This window comes from Entelurus aequoreus, linkage group LG25, assembly GCF_033978785.1.
Source record: "Entelurus aequoreus isolate RoL-2023_Sb linkage group LG25, RoL_Eaeq_v1.1, whole genome shotgun sequence".
NCBI lineage: Eukaryota > Metazoa > Chordata > Actinopteri > Syngnathiformes > Syngnathidae > Entelurus > Entelurus aequoreus.
The window spans coordinates 18,909,306-18,930,939 of NC_084755.1; the positions used below are offsets into that span (position 1 = coordinate 18,909,306).

The 21,634-nt window shown below is 38.7% G+C and overlaps 1 protein-coding gene across 2 annotated transcripts in view; it reads right to left on the reverse strand.

The window, feature by feature from the left end:
• Nucleotides 1–18,431, reverse strand: part of crebbpb (CREB binding protein b) — a 77,529-nt gene extending 59,098 nt beyond the window's left edge. For both annotated transcript variants that reach the window (XM_062036760.1, XM_062036759.1), the window contains exons 1-2: nt 17,544–18,431; nt 17,382–17,467 (exon numbers count right to left, since the gene is read on the reverse strand). In XM_062036760.1, the coding sequence (XP_061892744.1) occupies nt 17,382–17,466 (85 nt within the window). In that variant the 5' untranslated portion in view covers nt 17,467; nt 17,544–18,431. The remainder of the gene's footprint in view (nt 1–17,381; nt 17,468–17,543) is intronic.
• Between the last annotated feature and the right edge of the window lie 3,203 nt (nt 18,432–21,634).

Consider the following 21,634-nt stretch of genomic DNA (forward strand, 5'->3'; position numbering starts at 1 on the left):
CTAAGACAAAATATCGAGATATATATCGTGTATCGTGACATGGCCTAAAAATATCGAGATATTTATAAAAGGCCATATCGCCCAGTCCTACTACAGTATATATATCAATTCATACTGTAACGACTAAGCTGATAATGTTTTAAGTTTGTGTGGTTTGAATTTGATGTCAGTTTTTCCCATGTTTGCAAAAAAACATCCATGCCTGAAAGGTGATTGGCGGAAAATGAGGAAGTGTTGTGTGTTTGGGGAAGCGCAGACTCACGGACACGAACGTGTTTGCACAGGAGGTAAAATCTGTTGGAAATCCACCGTTTGATATCATAAGAATATTAATAAAAGTTAAAAACATGATATATATATATTTTACTTTAAATTGTTTTCAAGTAAAAAAAACAACCTTATTTTCAATGTGCGGCGGTAATGAAAATGTGGCGGCGTGCCACATTCAATTATATAAAGGGGAAACCCTGATAACTATTTGAGTTAGGTTACTAGCAAAGAGACAAACAAACCCTGGAGAAAACATAACATCTTTGGCGCAGGGTAAGAAAATCTGCGTTATGCAAGGCAATGCATGCCAATTTCGTCTCGAGCCAGCCCTTCACGTCGCATTGCACAGACGTATCACCAAAAAAAACAAGTTCACCACAGGGAAATATGACAAAACTGAAAAACTACTTGATAAATCTTCAATCCATTCATCCATTTTTCCACCGCTTGTTTCTCTCGATACCACTGGGGGGGCTAGCTGGAGCCTGTCCAGCTGCACTCGGGCGGAAGGCAGCGTACACCCTAGAGAAGTCGCCATCCCGAAAAGATATTTGAAGCCAGCGAACCAAACATCAGTTTGTGAGGTATTTACATTATTAAAGGTTAAACTGAGTAAACTTTTCTGTGAAACAGCATACTACAGACTAATAGAAATATACTGCTTCTCAGAAAGTAAAAGTTACATCCCTAATATTTTACCTTGAGATATATTACTGCGTCTTCTCCCCGTCAGCCTTGTTGGAGTTTTAGACGCATCCATATTCAGTCTATTGACAGAATGAAGTGAAGTGAAGTGAATTATATTTATATAGCGCTTTTCTCTAGTGACTCAAAGCGCTTTACATAGTGAAAACCCAATATCTAAGTTACATTTAAACCAGTGTGGGTGGCACTGAGAGCAGGTGGGTAAAGTGTCTTGCCCAAGGACACAACGGAAGTCACTAGGATGGCGGAAGCGGGAATCGAACCTGCAACCCTCAGGTTGATGGCACGGCCACTCTACCAACCGAGCTATACCGCCCAATGAATTATACGCTACTTTGTATTAGGGCTGGGCGATATCGACGAAAAAGTATATCTCGATATATTTTTACTTAAACTCTATATATTCTTCCTACATAAAATAAATAACTTAGCTGTGCAAATAATACAATATGCATCAAACTCAGATAAAAATTTAATTTGCAGGCAGGCACTTTTTAATTCCCAGTCGACGATGTAATGCACTGTCGCACATGTATAATTCTGGTCAGCGCCAAGTAAGTGACTTGACTTAATTGTGCGACTATGACCTTGTGGTTTGTTTTCAAATTATTCAAGTATTCAATGTCAAAATATAAACAGTAGAAATAATGAACAAAATGTCAGCTACTGTCTTGTTGTAAAACACCAGTGAAAATCAAAGTTAGCATTTAGACAGGCTTTACCAGACCTGGGCATTCTGCGTCCCTCTCCGGCCCGCGTGAGGCCAATTATAAATTACAAAATAAATTTTAAAAAGTATCTATGTCGAGTGTGCAATACAACAGTGCTGCTTTTGTTTTGAAAATCGTTATTTGTATTACTTCCGTGTGGACGTATGCATGTGCGTGATTGTGAGTGAATGTCAACAGCTGCAATCACAAATTACAAAATAAAGTTGAAAAAACATCTATGTCGTGCGCGCAATACAACTGTGCTGCTTTTATTTTGAAAAGTATTATTTATGGCCGTGTGTCCGTGTGTAACCTGTGAGTGAAGGTGCACATGCAGCGACAAGTGATGCACGGTTTACACCCGAGACGCTAAAAAGAGAAAAGTTGATGACGAATGACGTGTTTCCAACAAGACATGGACTGCAAAGCAACGTTCCCTCTATGGTGCGTGCCTGCGCAATTGCGCACTGCTCAAGCATCCGCTGCGCGCAGAAAATATATGCCGCGCTCCAAATCAAATCCCATCTGAATTCTAAACAAAATAAACATATTTATTCTATGTAATTTTGCAATGCAACTTTGAGTGACAGTGACAACAAGCGGCCCTAACGGTGTTCGTCAACACCGTTCAATTGAACACCGTTCAATTATTGTAACGTCTATCGAGATGCTTCGAGGACAGGAATTATATCGATCACTTTATTGAGCAAAACTGTTTATATTCGGACATAACCACACCAAAAACATGAGTAAAACAATTCTATCTCGAAAAACTAGTCATTTTTTGCCGTACAAACCAGGCCAAAACCAACTTGTCATCTGTCACCAACACGCATAGCACTAAACCACTGGTGCGTTTATGGCCACACAAAAAGTCGGACAACTCAAACACCACACAAAGTTACACTATGACTCCTCAGTCATACGTGTGCTTATTTTACTGTCATTTATTATTAATGTTAATTTATTTATATTAGTCATGGAATGCTGTTACACACACTATGTTGAAGTACTACTATTATTATTCATTATTATTATTATTATTATTATTTATCTTACGGTATATATAAAAAATAATATTGAGCAAAATTTAATTGAAATATTGTCGATGTGGCCCTCCAGCAGTGCTCGGGTTGCTCATGCGGCCCCCGGTAAAAATTAATTGCCCACCCCTGGGCTATAATGTAGCAAAAGTCATCACATGTTTGCCACAATCATGTGTGTTCTTAAATGTCTATTCCGTGTCGAGAGCAGTTTTGATTTGGACTCACATGGTAAATAACTCAAATGACTGTTTTGGACATTGTTTTATCCAGATGCATATATTTTTCAAAATGTGGCCAAGTAGACGCATTGTGGGTTTCCTGGACGTTGTCTACATCGCTAAAAAAATGTGAAGGAAGAGAATCCCTTTGCCATCTTCCAATAGTTTTTTAATATATAAATTGCCCGCTTAGAGGAAGGGGAGGGGTTTAGTAGCCCATGGAGTGTTGCGGGGGAGAATCAAGGAACACAACAAATAAGCGGCGTTTGGTAATTTTGACGTGAAATAAATATCGGTATTACGATATTTTCTTAATTCATATCTTGTTTAAAAATATATCGATATATGTTACAAACTCAATATATCGCCCAGCCATACTTTGTATTAGAAGTGGCAACAGCGGAGGATGCATGTGCACTACAGAGTCGAACTACAATGGTGCAAAGATCTTGGGGTAAATTTCTACCATGTATGGACAAACTGGGAAAAATTTCACAAATTGGGCAAATTCTAAACTGCTGGTTGGGAGAAAGTATGAAGGAAAGCAAGATTGTTTTACAAATATCTCCACAATGCCACCGTGGTTTGATTTCAAATTTCAGGACTTATGCAGATCCCTATAGTAACACACAAAAACAGGTACCAATAGGTAAGACAAGTTGGTTTTGCCTAGTAGGTCCACCTTTGGAGAATACTCCGGTATCAAAAAGCAATGGTTTCAAAACCACAAAAATGTTCCTTCATACCATCCATACAATCTAAGCAAAAGTGAAAGTTAAGAATCGCTTTGCTCAAAATTATTAAATTGTCTGTTTAAAAGTCGGCACCTATTTTTACACGGTGCAAAGATGATCGATGAAAGGCAGCCAATTTCACTTCAAAACACACTCCGATGGAACTTCAGATAAAACTTGTGGTAATTTGTTTGCATCGCAGCAACAAACTTTCTCATCATTGCACGAGTTTAAAATAACATCTTAAAGCAAAGCACATACATGAGGATGTCGCTAGCATGAATGCTACATCGACACTAACTTGATCAAGCGAAGAAAGACAAAGAACTTCAATGCCGATGGAGTTTACCTGCGTCAATCAATGTTGTCAACAAAAGTAGCAAGGATAAGTTAAATAATGACTTTGCAAAATGGACAGCCAGCACATGTAAGATACTTAACATCAGCAAAGACAAAGTTCTGTAAGAAGATGTCATTCATATCACCACTTCTACTAGCATTGTACCAAAAAAGAGATCAACACTATCATCTAAAAACTTAAAAAGGCTTGTTTGTTTAAACAACTGGTTAAAGGAAAAGTAAATGCAGATGTAAATGGTGCACTAAGTTGTTTATGGGTATGTTCACTGTCTGTACCTTGTTTGCTATATTATGTTATATGTATATTATGGGGTATTATGTTAAGCAAATTGTAATCAAGCAAGGGTGTAATAATCTGGGATTAATTATGATTAATCACAATTTATAAGCATGATTAATCTGATAAAGAAAAATAATCACTTGACAGCCCATTATGTACACATGTACATACACATTAACACACACACACGCACGGTCAAAAGTTTACATACACTTGTAAAGAACATTGTCATGGCTGTCTTGAGTTTCCAATCATTTCTACAACTTTTTTTTTTGTGATAGAGTGATTGGAGCACATACTTGTTGGTCACAAAAAACATTCATGAAGTTTGGTTCTTTTATGAATTTATTATGGGTCTACTGAAAATGTGACCAAATCTGCTGGGTCAAAAGTAAACATACAGCCATCAATTTTGGTGATGTAGAAAAGTATTAAAATCAAATTAGCTTCATGGTATGGCCTCTTAACCTCATGTGAGTGATTACGATTGATGACACCTGTTGACTTCTCTGAGCCCATTTAAATAGGGCTCATGCGATGCAGTCTTTAGACTTGGTTACAAACGCGACAATGGAACTCAGCACAGATCTGAAAAAACGAATCATTGACTTGAATAAGTCAGGAAAGTCACTTGGAGCCATTTCAAAGCAGCTTAAGGTCCCAAGAGCAACTGTGCAGACAATTTTTCGTAAGTATAAAGTGCATGGCACAGTTTTTTCCCTGCCACGATCAGGAAGAAAATGCAAGCTATTACCTGCTGCTGAGAGAAAATTGGTCAGGATGATCAAGAGTCAACCGAGAACCACCAAAAAGCAGGTCTGCTCAGTGTCCACAGTCAAGCGTGTTTTGCATCGCCATGGACTGAAAGGCTACCATGAAAGAATGAAGCCCTTGCTCCAGAAGCGACACCTTAAGGCTCGTCTAAAGTTGGCTGCTGATCACATGGACAAAGATGAGACCTTCTGGAGGAAAGTTATGTGGTCAGATGAAACCAAAATTGAGCTGTTTGGCCACAATACCCAGCAATGTTTGGAGGACAAAAGGTGAGGCCTTTAATCCCAGGAACACCATACCTACCGTCAAGCATGGTGGTGGTAGTATTATGCTCTGGGCCTGTTTTGCTGCCAATGGAAGTGGTGCTTTACAGAGAGTAAATGGGACAATGAAAAAGGACGATTACCTCCAAATTCTTCAGGACAACCTAAAATCATCAGCCCGGAGGTTGGGTCTAGGGCGCAGTCGGCCGAGTGTTACAAAAGGACAATGACCCCAAACACACGTCAAAAGTGGTAAAGGAATGGTTTTAGAATGGCCTTCCCAAAGTCCTGACTTAAACCCCATTGAGAACATGTGGACAATGCTGAAAAAACAAGTCCATGTCAGAAAACCAACACATTTAGCTGAACTGCACCAATTTCGTCAAGAGGAGTGGTCAAAAATTCAACCAGAAGCTTGCCAGAAGCTTGTGGATGGCTACCAAAAGCGCCTGATTGCAGTGACACTTGCCAAGGGACATGTAACCAAATATTAACATTGCTGTATGTGTACTTTTGCCCCAGCAGATTTGGTCCCATTTTCAGTAGACCCATAATAAACTCATAAAAGAACCAAACTTAATGAATGTTTTTTATGACAAACAAGTATGTGCTCCAATCATGCTATTATAAAAAAATAAGAGTTGCAGAAATTATTGGAAACTCAAGACAGCCATGTCATTATGTTCTTTACAAGTGTATGTAAACTTTTGAGCAAGACTGTACATATGCATATATATATATATATATATATATATATATATATATATATATATATATATATATATATATATATATATATATATATATATATATATATATATATATATACAGGGTTTCCCCTTAATGTAATTGAATGTGGCATGCCACCACTGCATTTTTTTTTACCACCACTTGAAAACAAATTAAAGTAATAATATATTGTAGCACCAATCCTATAATAACAAACAACGGCACAATTCCAACAGGTTTTACCCCCCCATTAAAACACTTTGGTCTCTTTGGGTCTTCGCTTCCCCGCCGGACACACATCAACGCTTCCTCATTCTCCGCTAATCACCTTTCAGGCACAGACAGTGTGTTTGCAAACATGGGCAGAACAGACATCAAATCCAAACCACACGAACATAAAACATTATTATTAGCTGGTCATAACATTATGAGTTTATATATATAGCCTATTATTTGCCCACTATTGACAAGTGATGTATTGAAAACTTGACCACCGAAAATCGTGCTACCGAAACCAGATATAAACAAAACGCAGGCCATTGTCTGGAGCGTAGTCAGCATGTCTGCGATGTGGACGTGATTTTTATATATATATTGCAGATATACACGCACGGACAGCCACCTACAAAATGTGCAAAAATAAGAGGACTATGGCGGCTTTCAAAAAAAGAAAGTCCAACTATATACTGTATATATACATCCATCCATTTGCTACCGCTTGTCCCTCTCGGGATAGCGGGGGGTGCTGGAGCCTATCCCCGCTGTACTCGGGCGGAAAGCGGGGTATGCACACACACATATGCACACACATACATATTAAAACCGGAGAACACCCTTGCACGAGAGTAAGCAAACTCCACACGGATGTCCAAACGGATATTCGAACCCTGATCCCCTGACTGTGTGGCCTACATGCTAACCACTAGGCCACCGTATGATACCAATACCACATAATATAATATACAGTATATATACAATGTAATATTTAAAGATGTATAAATAATCGATTTTAAAATTGCATCATAGCCCTTAAAGCGTAACCTAACCATGAGGTACCTAAATATTCCCAGCTCTCGCGTCAACACACCGTGAGTTTATCAATTACGGATTTCAGGGTTTCCCGCAGCGCTTTGTTGTTAAGGAGGCCGCCTTAACAACAAAGAGCCACCGCCTAAACTAACGTCTTAACAAGCTGCTCCGCTTCGTTCTACCTCCCCTGTCAGTATGTCTCTCTGCTGTGCTGCTGTCCCCCAGCATTGTCCCACCCACAGAACCATCTGATTGATTACACGCAGAGCGGTAACAGCCAATCAGCTGTGCGTATTCAGAGCGCATGGAGTCAGTGCTCACGGCACAGGCAGGCAGAGAGGAGAGACGGTGGGGTGAGCAGATAGGTGTTTTGCAGGGAAGCATAAGGCAGCGGACTCTCCCCAAATGATAATAAACACCTCCCAGTCCTCTACAACTCAACTACTAGTAACATCACTATGAGCCTGTTGACGTTCTAGAAACATAAGCGGCAGCCCAGCTCGCTCGCAGTCCTTGAGGTGAAGGCTAATAAACTTTTAGCGTAACGTTCGCTTACTGTGCGGTGTGTGTGCGCACGTGCACATGTGTGTGTGTGCGCCGCACATGAAACGGACAGCAAAGCCCTGTCTGAGAGAAAGACAAGCATTACTGACCTAAAGGTAACAACTAAGTTATTTCACTTTACCTTTTTCTGTGTTGAAGCAGCAAAAAACGACATTATGTTAAATGAAGAGTTTCCTGAAGCTGTCTCTGATACTTGATATAATAATGTAACTGCATCATAAAGCCTAAGTGAACTCCATGGTGTTCAGGGATGAATAGTCTCTCCTATTGCTATTGTACTATCTTTTCAGCTATAGTTACATTAATCATTAGTAATGTAGCAGCCTAGTTTTGAATGGCAGGGTCCCTGCTATCACATGTTGATAAAAATATAACATTTACATAATAAAAATCAACTACAGGCTTCCCAAATGCTGTAATAAATTAAGCATGAGTTGAGCATACGTCAGCACATGGCCCCACTTTTAACTCTTTTTAAACGCTTACTTACAGTAAGTCATTAACTTGACATACTAAGTAATTATTTTGACTTAGTAAATTACTAAGTCAAAATATTGACTTACTAAGTCATAATAATGACATACTTAGTATCTCAGATAACTAGGAGTGTTTTGTTTTTACTTTGCGGAAAAAATATCAAGATATATATCATATATCGCCAATCAGCAAATGGATGTTATTTTGAAAGGCTAAATATTTGTATTTATTCTAAGATATTGTTATTTGGTTATTTTTTAATAAATATGTGTTCAATGTAATCAGAGTCTGTAGTCTCTTGCCCCCCCAGGCTGTGGTGTCAGCGATGAGGTGGAGATGTGATGGCGACAGGCTGAGTTACACTGTTCCTCCGGCCGAGTCATACCAAAGACTATAAAAAAGGACCCAATACCTCCCTGCTGGGCACTTAGCATCAACGGTTGTAATTGGGGGTTAAATCACCAAAATGATTCCCGGGCTCGGCACCGCTGCTGCCCACTGCTCCCCTCACCTCCCAGGTGGTGATCAAGGGGATGGGTCAAATGCAGAGGACAAATTTCACCACACCTAGTGTGTGTGTGACAATCATTGGTACTTTAACTTTATTTAAACGGGGATAGCAGGTCCATTCTGTGTCATACTTGATCATTTCGCGATATTGCCATATTTTTGCTGAAAGGATTTAGTAGAGAACATCGACGATAAATTTCGCAACTTTTGGTCGCTGATAAAAAAGCCTTGCCTGTACCGGAAGTAGCGTGACGTCACAGGTTGTGGAGCTCCTCACATCTGCACATTGTTTACAATCATGGCCACCAGCAGCGAGAGCGATTCGGATCGAGAAAGCGACGGTTACCCCATTAATTTGAGCGAGGATGAAAGATTTATGGATGAGGAAAGTGAGAGTGAAGGATTAGAGGGCAGTGGAAGCGATTCAGATAGGGAAGATGCTGTGAGAGGCGGGTGGGACCTGATATTCAGCTGGGAATGACTAAAACAGTAAATAAACACAAGACATATATATACTCTATTAGCCACATCACAACCAGGCTTATATTTGATGCCACAAATTAACCCCGCATCACAAACACCTCCCCGCTCCCGTCCATATAACCCGCCAATACAAATCAAACACCCGCACAACACACTCAATCCCACAGCCCAAAGTACCGTTCACCTCCGCAAAGTTCATACAGTACATATATTTCCCCAAAGTCACGTACATGACATGCACATAGCGGCACGCACGTACGGACAAGCGATCAAATGTTTGGAAGCCGCAGCTGCGTACTCACGATAGCGTGTATCCAACTCAAAGTCCTCCTCGTAAGAGTCTCTGTTGTCCCAGTTCTCTACGTGTTTGTGTTGCTGCAGCCGCCGCTAATACACCGCTTCCCACCTACAGCTTTCTTCTTTGCTGTCTTCATTGTTCATTAAACAAATTGCAAAAGATTCACCAACACAGATGTCCAGAATACTGTGGAATTTTGCGATGAAAACAGACGACTTAATAGCTGGCCACAATGGTGTCCCAAAATGTCAGCTACAATCCATGACGTCACGCGCAAACGTCCTCATACCGAGACGTTTTCAGCAGGATATTTTGCGGGAAATTTAAAATTGCACTTTACTAATCTAACCCGGCCTTATTGGCATGTGTTGCAATGTTAAGATTTCATCATTGATATATAAACTATCAGACTGCATGGTCGGTAGTAGTGGGTTTCAGTAGGCCTTTAAGCTTCCGGGAAGAAGTCACGTGTCAGATTGCGAGCAATTCCTGTTATTTCTTCTAAGGAAATTAGTTATAAATGAATTATGTAGACAAACAAGCAAGTAAATAATTGATAGCCAATGCATTCACGTCTTATTTGAATAAAGTGCAAAGTAATTTTCAATAATACGACAGTAAACAAAATTTTAACAGTAGATCTACCTGCTAAATAAAGTTCCCCGACCAGGCCATATCTGTATTCTGTTCTCTACCCTGGCGTTGCTGTTGAAGGACAGCGTCCCAGGTGTGCGGAAACATGTATGCCCCCGCAACCCTGTTGATGGTGTTGGCCCCTCGCTGATGAAATGACTTTTCCTGGGCTGCCAGATGTTGTGTTACTGAAGTCAGTGTGTCGCTGTAACCTGCTCTGCTGTCACTTCTTTTGTGTTGGTCGCATCTTTTGTGGTTTAAAGTTGTGTTGCGGCTTTATATTATTGTGTTGTGTCGTCTGTCTTTGTTGTGGCTTTTGCAATCGTGCTGTAGCTGAGAGTGTTTGTGTTGTAATTCATGGTATTGTCTTGTGGCGTTTGCGATGACCTTTCTCATCCACTGCAGGTATCCGCCGTCTTTATCATTAAAAGTGCCTAGGTTCATATAAATTCTGCCGTTCTTAAATCCAATAGATAGTTTGCTAGTATTGATAAAATCGATCGAATCCCTTTTAAAACGATCTTGATTTGATACGTATCTTCCGGAAGGCCAACTTGCCGAGCACAGATCGATTTACAGTCGTGGTCAAAAGTTTACATACACTTGTAAAGAACATAATGTCATGGCTGTCTTGAGTTTCCAATAATTTCTACAACTCTTATTTTTTTGTGATCGAGTGATTGGAGCACATACTTGTTGGTCACAAAAAAACATTCATTAAGTTTGGTTCTTTTATGAATTTATTATGGGTGTACTGAAAATGTGACCAAATCTGCTGGGTCAAAAGTATACATACAGCAATGTTAATATTTGGTTACATGTCCCTTGGCAAGTTTCACTGCAATAAGGCGGTTTTGGTAGCCATCCACAAGCTTCTGGTTGAATTTTTGACCACTCCTCTTGACAAAATTGGTGCAGTTCAACTAAACGTGTTGGTTTTCTGACACGGACTTGTTTCTTCAGCATTGTCCACATGTTCTCAATGGGGTTTAAGTCAGGACTTTTGGAAGGCCATTCTAAAACCTTAATTCTAGCCTGATTTAGCCATTCCTTTAACACTTTTGACATGTGTTTGGGGTCATTGTCCTGTTGGAACACCCAACTGTGCCCAAGACCCAACCTCCGGGCTGATGATTTTAGGTTGTCCTGAAGAATTTGGAGGTAATCCTCCTTTTGTCATTGTCCCATTTACTCTCTGTAAAGCACCAGTTCCATTGGCAGCAAAACAGGCCCAGAGCATAATACTACCACCACCATGCTTGACGGTAGGAATGGTGTTCCTGGGATTAAAGGCCTCACCTTTTCTCCTACAAACATATTGCTGGGTATTGTGGTCAAACAGCTCAATTGTTGTTTTATCTGACATCACATGGACAAAGATAAGAACTTCTGGAGGAAAGTTATGTGGTCAGAAAACCAACAAATTTAGCTGAACTGCACCAATTTTGTCAAGAGGAGTGGTCAAAAATTCAACCAGAAGCTTGTGGATGGCTACCAAAAGCGCCTTATTGCAGTGAAACTTGCCAAGGTACATGTAGCCAGATATTAACATTGCTGTATGTATACTTTTGACCCAACAGATTTGGTCACATTTTCAGTAGACCCATAATAAATTCATAAAAGAACCAAACTTCATGAATATTTTTTGTGACCAACAAGTATGTGCTCCAATCACTCTATCACAAAAAAATAAGAGTTGTAGAAATTATTGGAAACTCAAGACAGCCATGACATTATGTTCTTTACAAGTGTATGTAAACTTTTGACCACGACTGTACTTGAAATTTAGGATTATAAATCGATCTATTAACATATCAATCAATCATTACACACCTAATATGTATAGAATTTGGAAAACAAAAAGATTTGGCCACCCGGGCGCACTTTGGGTACACCTGAATTAGAGGATAATATAAAAGCAACTGTAGGTGTGTCAGCATTGTCATGGTCAGTACATGACACGTAAAAGGACCGGATCCATCCATAAATTGGTAGCGTCGATATTAGTAGTAGTGTCAGTATTAGGGTTGTACGGTATACCGGTACTAGTATAGTGCCACGATACTAATGAATCACATTCGGTACTATACAACCTCTAAAAAGTACCGGTCCACCCGCTCCCACCCCTTTTTAAGAGGGCATGTCGTCACATCGTGACATTGCTGGTTTTACGAGTAGAGAAGCATGTTCGGCAGCGCACAGTCACGGAGTAATTATAAGCAGACACAGTGTGTAGACAGAAAAGAGAGAATGGACGCATTTTGGCCTAAAAACTAACAATAAAGGTGAAGCTATAACACTAAAACACCCTCAGGAAGAGTTAGCTTGCAGCTAAAATCCATCCGTAGTCTGCAATGTTTTAGCTACTTCTAAATCACTAATCCTCGCCTCCATGGTGACAAATAAAGTACGTTTCTTACAAGTATCATCCCTGCAGAATGAAGAATAGCTAAACATGCTTCACTACACACCGTAGCTCACCGGCGTCAAAATGTAAACAAACGCCATGGGTGGATCTACAACTGACATCCACTGTAATGATACCAAGTACAGGACCGTATCTAGTCGATACTACTATGATTACATCAATATTTTTTTGGCATCACCTTTAAAAAAAAAGTCATATTATGTTTATAAACTCAGGAAATACGTCCCCGGACACATGAGGACTTAAATTATGACCATTGTATGATCCTGTAACTACTTGGTATCGGATCTATAACCAAATTTGTGGTATCATCCAAAACCAATGTAAAGTATCCAAACAACAGAAGAATAAGTGATTATTACATTTTAACAAAGTGTAGATAGAACATGTTGAAACAGAAAATAACCAGATATTAACAGTAAATGAACAAGTAGATTAATAATCAATTTTTACAGCTTGTCCCTCATAATTTTGACAAAATAATAGAATAGAAATGACACAATATGTTACTGCATATGTCAGCAGACAAATTAGGAGCCTTTGTTTGCTTACTTACTAATAAAAGAAAAGTTGTCTCGTATATTCACTATTTTATTTAAGGACAAAATTGCAATAAGAAACATATGTTTAATGTACCGTAAGATGTTTTGTTCAAATAAAGCCAATAATGCTATTTTTTGTGGTCTCCTTTATTTAGAAAAGTATAGAACGTATCGAAATACATTTTGGTACAGGTACCAAATTATTGGTATCAGGACAACCCTAGTCAGTATATGATTGATACTAAAGTAATCAGATCAATATCTTTGTTTTCTCAAAATCATTTTTTGTAATGTTTACAAGCTTGGAATCATTCCCTGGACACAGGAGGACTTTGAAGGCAAAACCCAAAGGGTTTAAAATAGAGTTGTATACAGTAGTTTTTGCTTTTATTTAGTTAAAGTGTCCTATTGGCTTTGTTTTGATCAAACAATTGCATGTAATAAAAGGGAATAAGGAAATAATTTAAATATCGTGTTAATATTGTTACACTGTCAATAGCACTTGCCATAAATATATTTAAAAATATACAGTTAATGCATACTTACTAGTGGAAGGTGGGCATATGCAGCATAAAACCTTGCATTTAGACCCAATTTATTCAACATTGCAAGACCATGGGTTGGCTTCAGTTCATCTGATTTTAAATATTTTCAGTTCAGTTTCAATTTATTTCGATATGGCATACGATACAATGTAATGCATCACACAATTCCAGTTTCATTACAGCACGTCCGAAAAGGAGTAGGAAGAAGTAGAGCTTATTTAATCCTACCCCTTTTCATACCATAGCAATTTTATCCAATTTCCTTGTTTTCTGTAACAGAACAGTGAACAAATAAGTAATACATAAATAATATACCTTAGTAAGCACACAAATATTGAATACATAAATAATCTCAATTTAAAAAAAAAGGAAAAAAATAGGGTTCAAGATGTTCATAATTCTTGTTCTGTGTACTTTGTGAACACTTGTAGTTTGAACCGTCTCTTAAAGGCCTACTGAAATGAATTTTTTTTATTTAAACGGGAATAGCAGATCCATTCTATGTGTCATACTTGATCATTTCGCGATATTGCCATATTTTTGCTGAAAGGATTTAGTAGAGAAAATTGACGATAAAGTTCGCAACTTTTGCTCGCTGATAAAAAAAAGCCTTGCCTGTACCGGAAGTAGCATGACGTCACAGGAGCTAGTATTCCTCACAATTCCCCATTGTTTACAATGGAGCGAGAGAGATTCGGAGCGACAAAGCGACGATTACCCCATTAATTTGATCGAGGATGAAAGATTTGTGGATGAGGAACGTTAGAGTGACGGACTAGAATGCAGTGAAATACATATCTTTTTTCGCTCTGACCGTAACTTAGGTACAAGCTGGCTCATTGGATTCCACACTCTCTCCTTTTTCTATTGTGGATCACGGATTTGTATTTTAAACCACTTCGGATACTGTATCCTCTTGAAAATGAGAGTCAAGAACGCGAAATGGACATTCACAGTGACTTTTATCTCCACGACAATACATTGACGAAGCTCTTTAGCATGAGCTAACGTGATAGCATCTGTCTCAAATGCAGATAGAAACAAAATAAATAAATCCCGGACTGGAAGGATAGACAGAAGATCAACAATACTATTAAACCATGTACATGTAACTACACGGTTAATAGTTCTCAGCCTGGCAAAGCTTAGCAATTCTGTTGCTAATGACACTAAGGCTAACTTAGCAACCGGACCTCACAGAGCTATGATAAAAACAATAGCGCTCCACCTACGCCAGCCAGCCCTCATCTGCTCATCAACAGCCGTGCTCACCTGCGTTCCAGCGATCGACGGCGCGACGAAGGACTTCACCCATCATCCGTGCGGTGGGCGGCTAGCATCGGCTAGGCGCTGCTATCCAAGTAAGTAGTCCTTGTTGTGTTGCTACAGCCAGCCGCTAATACACAGATCCCCCCTACAACGTTCTTCTTTGCAGCCTCCATTGTTCATTAAACAAATTGCAAAAGATTTACCAACACAGATGTCCAGAATACTGTGGAATTATGAAATGAAAACAGATCTTTTTCTACGGGCTCCGAATACTTCCCTTGCCCTCGTGACGTCACACGCATATGTCAGCATAATAAAACATTTTTAACCGGAAGTGTGGCGGGAAATTTAAAATTGCACTTTATAAGTTAACCCGGCCGTATTGGCATGTGTTGCAATGTTAAGATTTCATCATTGATATATAAACTATCAGACTGCGTGGTCGGTACTAGTGGGTTTCAGTAGGCCTTTAAACTGAATCATATTGGTGCTGTGTTAGATTTATTTGGTTAATCCGTTCCATAATTTAATTCCACATTCTGATATACTAAAGGTTTTAAGTGTTGTACGAGCATACAAATGTTTTAATTAGATTTTCCTCTATGGTTATATTTATCCTCTTTTGTTGAGAAGAGTTGTTGTACATTCTTGGGTAGCAGTTTATACTTTGCTTTGTACATAATTGTAGCTTTTTGCAAATGCACCAAAATCGTTGAATTTCAATAATTGTGATTTAATAAATAAAGGGGTTTTTAGCTCTATTTTTGGGTGATTAAGTACATTGACTTGAACCTTATACCTTGTTTCGCCCAGCAGGAAAATTAAGCCTGGAAAAACTGATGCAAAATGTTTCAGAAAGTACACTATATTGCCAAAAGTATTTGGCCACCCATCCAAATGATCAGAATCAGGTGTCCTAATCACCTTGCTAGGTGTATAAAATCAAGCACTTAGGCATGGAGACTGTTTCTACAAACATTTGTGATTTCCAGCGCGGAACTGTCATAGGATGCCACCTGTGCAACAAATCCAGTTGTGAAATTTCCTCGCTCCTAAATATTCCTCTGCTTTACTATAAGAAAATGGAAGAGTTTGGGAACAACAGCAACCCAGCCACCAAGTGGTAGGTCACGTAAACTGACAGAGAGGGGTCAGCGGATGCTTAAGCGCATAGTGCAAAGACTTTCTGCACAGTCAGTTGTTACAGAGCTCCAAACTTCATGTGACCTTCCAATTTGCCCACGTACAGTACGCAGAGAGCTTCATAGAATGGGTTTCCATGGCCGAGCAGCTGCATCTAAGCCATACATCACCAAGTCCAATGCAAAGTGTTGAATGCAGTGGTGTAAAGCATGTCGCCACTGGACTCTAGAGCAGTGGAGACGCATTCTCTGGAGTGATGAATCACGCTTTTCCATCTGGCAATCTGATGGACGAGTCTGGGTTTGGAGGTTGCCAGGAGAACGGTACATTTCGGACTGCATTGTGCCGAGTGAGAACTTTGGTGGAGGAGGAATTATGGCGTGGGGTTGTTTTTCAGGAGTTCCAGTGAAAGGAACTTTGAATGCTCCAGGATACCGAAATATTTTGGAATATTCCATGCTCCCAACTAGGGCTGCAACTAACAACTAATTTGATAATCGATTAATCTGTCGATTATTACTTCGATTAATAGTCGGATAAAAGAGACAAACTACATTTCTATCCTTTCCAGTATTTTATTGAAAAAAAAAAACAGCATACTGGCACCATACTTATTTTGATTATTGTTTCTCAGCTGTTTGTAAATGTTGCAGTTTAAAAATTAAGGTTTATTACAAAAAAAAAAAAAAAAAAAAGGATCCTCTGCGCATGCACATAGCATAGATCCAACGAATCGATGACTAAATTAATCACCAACTATCTTTATAATCGATTAGTTGCTGCAGCCCTACTCCCAACCTTGTGGGAACAGTTTGGAGCGGGCCGCTTCCTCTTCCAACATGACTGTGCACCAGTGCAAAGCAAGGTCCAGAGTCTGGTGTAGATTAACTTGACTGGCCTGCACAGAGTCCTGACCTGAACCCGATAGAACACCTTTGGAATGATTTCGAATGGAGACTGAGAGCCAGGCCTTCTCGACTAACATCAGTGTGTGACCTCACCAATGCGCTTTTGGAAGAATGGTGGAAAATTCCTACAAACACACTCCCCAACCTTGTGGACAGCCTTTCCAGAAGGGTTGAAGCTGTAAGTGCTGCAAAAGGTGGACCGACATGACATTGAACCCTACGGGTTAGGAATGGGATGGCACTTCAAGTTCTAATGTGAGGCAGGTGGCCAAATACTTCTAGCAATATAGTGTATCTTTGGGACCAGTGGAGGGAAAACTAGAGCGCTTTCCCACTGCACGAATTGCAACAATGCATCAACAAACAAGACTAAGTACAGAGGCTGCATGACATTATGAGAGGGGTGTTGACAAATCAAAAGTGCACACATGAGCTTGTTGGAGTGTCAGGAGGCAGGACTCACCTGGACCATCCGATGCTGAGAGAGGAGAGTTCAGTTTGGGTCGCTTCGCAGTGGGGGGTCCAACATCCAGCAGATTGTCGGCCATTCTGATAGTTGTGGCAGAAAAAAACTTTAGGATGCAAAGCTTTAAAAATAAAAATTATAATTTAAAAAAAAGCTTACTTTTAGTATGACAGTGCGTTCAAGGCTCAGTGGAAGTATTTTTTCTCTGCCCGGAGAGAAGGATTTCAAAAGAAAGGCAACAGCGCCACGCTTCGCCACGGAAGATCACCCCATGATAATCCAACACCCAACACCCACATAATTATCCTCAATAACTGCATCCAAAATTATTTTGTCCCGGGAAAAATAAATACCGACTCAACTACGAATTATCACACAAAGCGAAAGCGAAGCCATTTTTCCGGGGATCGCCGGTTTCACGTCGGCGCGGAGTCATTTTTTTTCGCCGTCGAATCGAGCCTCCTTAAAATCCACCACCGGCTCAAATAAAAAGAGCAAAAATCGACAAATATTTCCTATGAGGCGGATTATTTTTATCGTCGCTGTCGTCCGAGGAAATCCAGCGTCTCGACGCGGAGCTACGGCGAGAAGCGGTGCTCGCTAAAAGGGAAATCAAATGTACGGCACGACAAAACCCCGAGAAGCCCTCACATGTTTGCATTAATCCTCGCCGGGTGAGCTCAGGCTTCGATTGAGGGCGAGAAAATGCCGTCCGGGGTGTGTCCGGGTGGCCCCGCTCGGTATTTTTACAATTAATGCTAGCCCAGAAATCCCGAATCCGAGCCGCGTCAAGATGGCGGCTGTTGATTCCTACGATACAAAAAAGTTTTTTTTTTTCTTCCCAGCTAGACTGAGAGGGGGAGGAGGAGCGGGGGACGGTGACGTAGTGACGTAGTGACGTAAACCTGTGCGTCAAGTGGACGTACAGCAAATAGCTGCCGTAATACAATATATTTTTAGGACAAAAATGAAGAACAATATAAAATATGATAGTGCACATTAAAACATTTTTAAAGGATTTTTTACCTTTGCAAAGTCATTACACCATTGGCTTAGTTTTATATTCATAAAAGTAAGTTTGCCTGTTTTTTGTGCCTTTAAAAAAGAATTAGAACTCTACTTTAAATCATGCTGTGTTCCAAATTTGGATTATATATGGAACTTGTGTGAGCCTATGGCTTTACATTTTGTTACATATATATATATTTTGCATTCTATTTTAGTTACTTTATTGAGTTTACAACCCCCTGGCGCTGTTTTGTACTGTTTTTGTACTATTTCTGTTCTTGTTTTGATTATTATTATTATTTCTTGATTGTATGTAAATGTTGCATATTATAAAGTTTTATAAAATAAAATAAAAATAAAAATAAAAAAGACTATGCACATAACAAATCAGTATTAATCCAATCCAATCCACTTTATTTATATAGCACATTTAAACAACAAGAATGTTTCCAAAGTGCTGCACAGGCATGTTAAAAACAATATTAAAAACAATATTATGCTCCACTAATGACTGAATAAAAACAAAAAATAAATAAATATAAAAACAATATAAAAACAATATAAAAATAAATATGATTAAAAACGATTTTAAAGGGTAAAACCAATTAAAACAGTAAATCGAAATAAAAAAAAAAAAAAAATATATATATATATATATATATATATATATATATATATATATATATATATATATATATATATAAAACAAAACAAAAAACAGAGGACAACAGAGGACAGAAGACCACACAACTCACGTAGTGTTAAAATCCAAAGAAAAGAAGTGGGTCTTAATCAATGGTCATATTTTTTAATTCCAATTATCAGTAAAAAGTAAGCATGATACAGTAGTTAACTAGATGAGACAATTCCTGAAGGAATTGCGTGTGAATGCTCCAGTGCTGAAGTTGAACTGAAATCCTGGAATTTTTTAAAGAATTGTTGAAGTAGAGCACACAATTCACAAACAGGCTGAGTATTTTGAAGTTGGAACCGTTTGAATCAGATGAAAAATGTGGGAGTTGTGAAACTTTGAAAAATGTCCCATTGATTTCAATGGGAATTTCCCCAAAAATTGGGAGTTTCGGGAAAAGCGGGAATTGTTTTGAAAATGGTAAACAAAATAAACTAAAAATAAAAAACTTGAATGGTCTGAATGTGTTGAAATGGTTGGTGTTGGAATTTTTCAAATCGATCGAGAAATTTTGAAGTAGTAACGTGTTCAATTGAGAAATGGTATTATGGAATTCCTGGAATTTTGGGAAAACTGGGAATTTTTCTAGTCCAAAAAACAACTTGTTTTTTTGTCCTAATTAAGAGGAATGTTTTGACGGTTGAAATGCGTTGAATAATGTGGAAGGAGTAGTCGTCAGAAAAAAGGGTGGAAATAGGACTTTGGAAAATCAGGAATTCTGGAAAATCCTGGAATTTTATTTTAATTGTTGAAGTAGAGCACACAATTCACAAACAGGCTGAGTATTTGGAAGTTGGAACCGTTTGAATCAGATGAAAAATGTGGGAGTTGTGAAACTTTGAAAAATGTCCCATTGATTTCAATGGGAATTTCCCCAAAAATTGGGAGTTTCGGGAAAAGCGGGAATTGTTTTGAAAATGGTAAAAAAAAAAAAACTTCAATGGTCTGAATGTGTTGAAATGGTCGGGGTTGGAATTTTTCAAATCAGTCGAGAAATGTTGAAGCAGTAACATGTTCAATTGAGAAATTGTATTACAGAATTCCTGGAATTTTGGGAAAACCGGGAATTTTTCCAGTCCAAAAAACAACTTGTTTTTTTTTGTCCTAATTAAGAGGAATGTTTTGACGGTGGAACGGTTGAAAAATGTGGAAGGAGTAGTCGCCAGAAAAAAGGGTGCAAATAGGGCTTTTGAAAACCAGGAATTCTGGAAAATCCTGGAATTTTATTTTAATTGTTGAAGTAGAGCACACAATTCCCAAACAGGCTGAGTATTTTGAAGTTGGAACCGTTTGAATTAGATGAAAAATGTGGGAGTTGTGGAACTTTGAAGAATGTCCCATTGATTTCAATGGGAATTTCCCCAAAATTTGGGAGTTTCGGGAAAAGCGGGAATTGTTTTGAAAATGGTAAAAAAACTAAAAAAACTTGAAAGGTCTGAATGTGTTGAAATGGTCGGTGTTGGCATTTTTCAAATCGGTCAAGAAATGTTGAAGTAGTAACGTGTTCAATTGAGAAATGGTACTACAGAATTCCTGGAATTTTGGGAAAACCGGGAATTTTTCCAGTCCAAAAAACAACTTGTTTTTTTGTCCTAATTAAGAAGAATGTTTTGACGGTGGAACGGTTGAAATACGTTGAAAAATGTGGAAGGAGGAGTCGCCAGAAAAAAGGGTGGAAATAGGGCTTTGGAGAACCAGAAATTCTGGAAAATCTTGGAATTTTATTTTAATTGTTGAAGTAGAGCACACAATTCACAAACAGGCTGAGTATTTTGAAGTTGGAACCATTTGAATCAGATGAAAAATGTAGGAGAACTTTGAAAAATGTCCCATTGATTTCAATGGGAGTTTCCCCAAAATTTGGGAGTTTCGGGAAAAGCGGGAATTGTTTTGAAAATGGTAAAAAAAACAAAAACTTGAATGGTCTGAATGTGTTGAAATGGTCGGTGTTGGAATTTTTCAAAATCGGTCGAGAAATGTTGAAGTAGTAACTAATGAATTGAGAAATGGTATTACGGAATTCCTGGAATTTTGGGAAAACTGGGAATTTTTCTAGTCCAAAAAACAACTTGCTTGTTTATGCTAATTAAAAGGAATGTTTTGACGGTGGAACGGTTGAAATGCGTTGAAAAATGTGGAAGGAGTAGTCGCCAGAAAAAAGTGTGGAAATTGGGCTTTGGAAAACCAGGAATTCTGGAAAATCCTGGAATTTTATTCTAATTGTTGAAGTGGAGCACACAATTCCCAAACAGGCTGAATATTTTGAAGTTGGAACCGTTTGAATCAGATGAAAAATGTGGGAGTTGTGAAACTTTGAAAAATGTCCCATTGACTTCAATGGGAATTTCCCCAAAATTTGGGAGTTTCGGGAAAAGCAGGAAATGTTTTGAAAATGGTAAAAAAAACAAAACTTGAATGGTCTGAATGTGTTGAGATGGTCGGTGTTGGAATTTTTCATATATTCAATATTACGGAATTCCTGGAATTTTGGTAAATATGGAAATTTTGTCTAGTCCAAAAAACAACTTGCTTTTTTAACCTAATTAAGAGG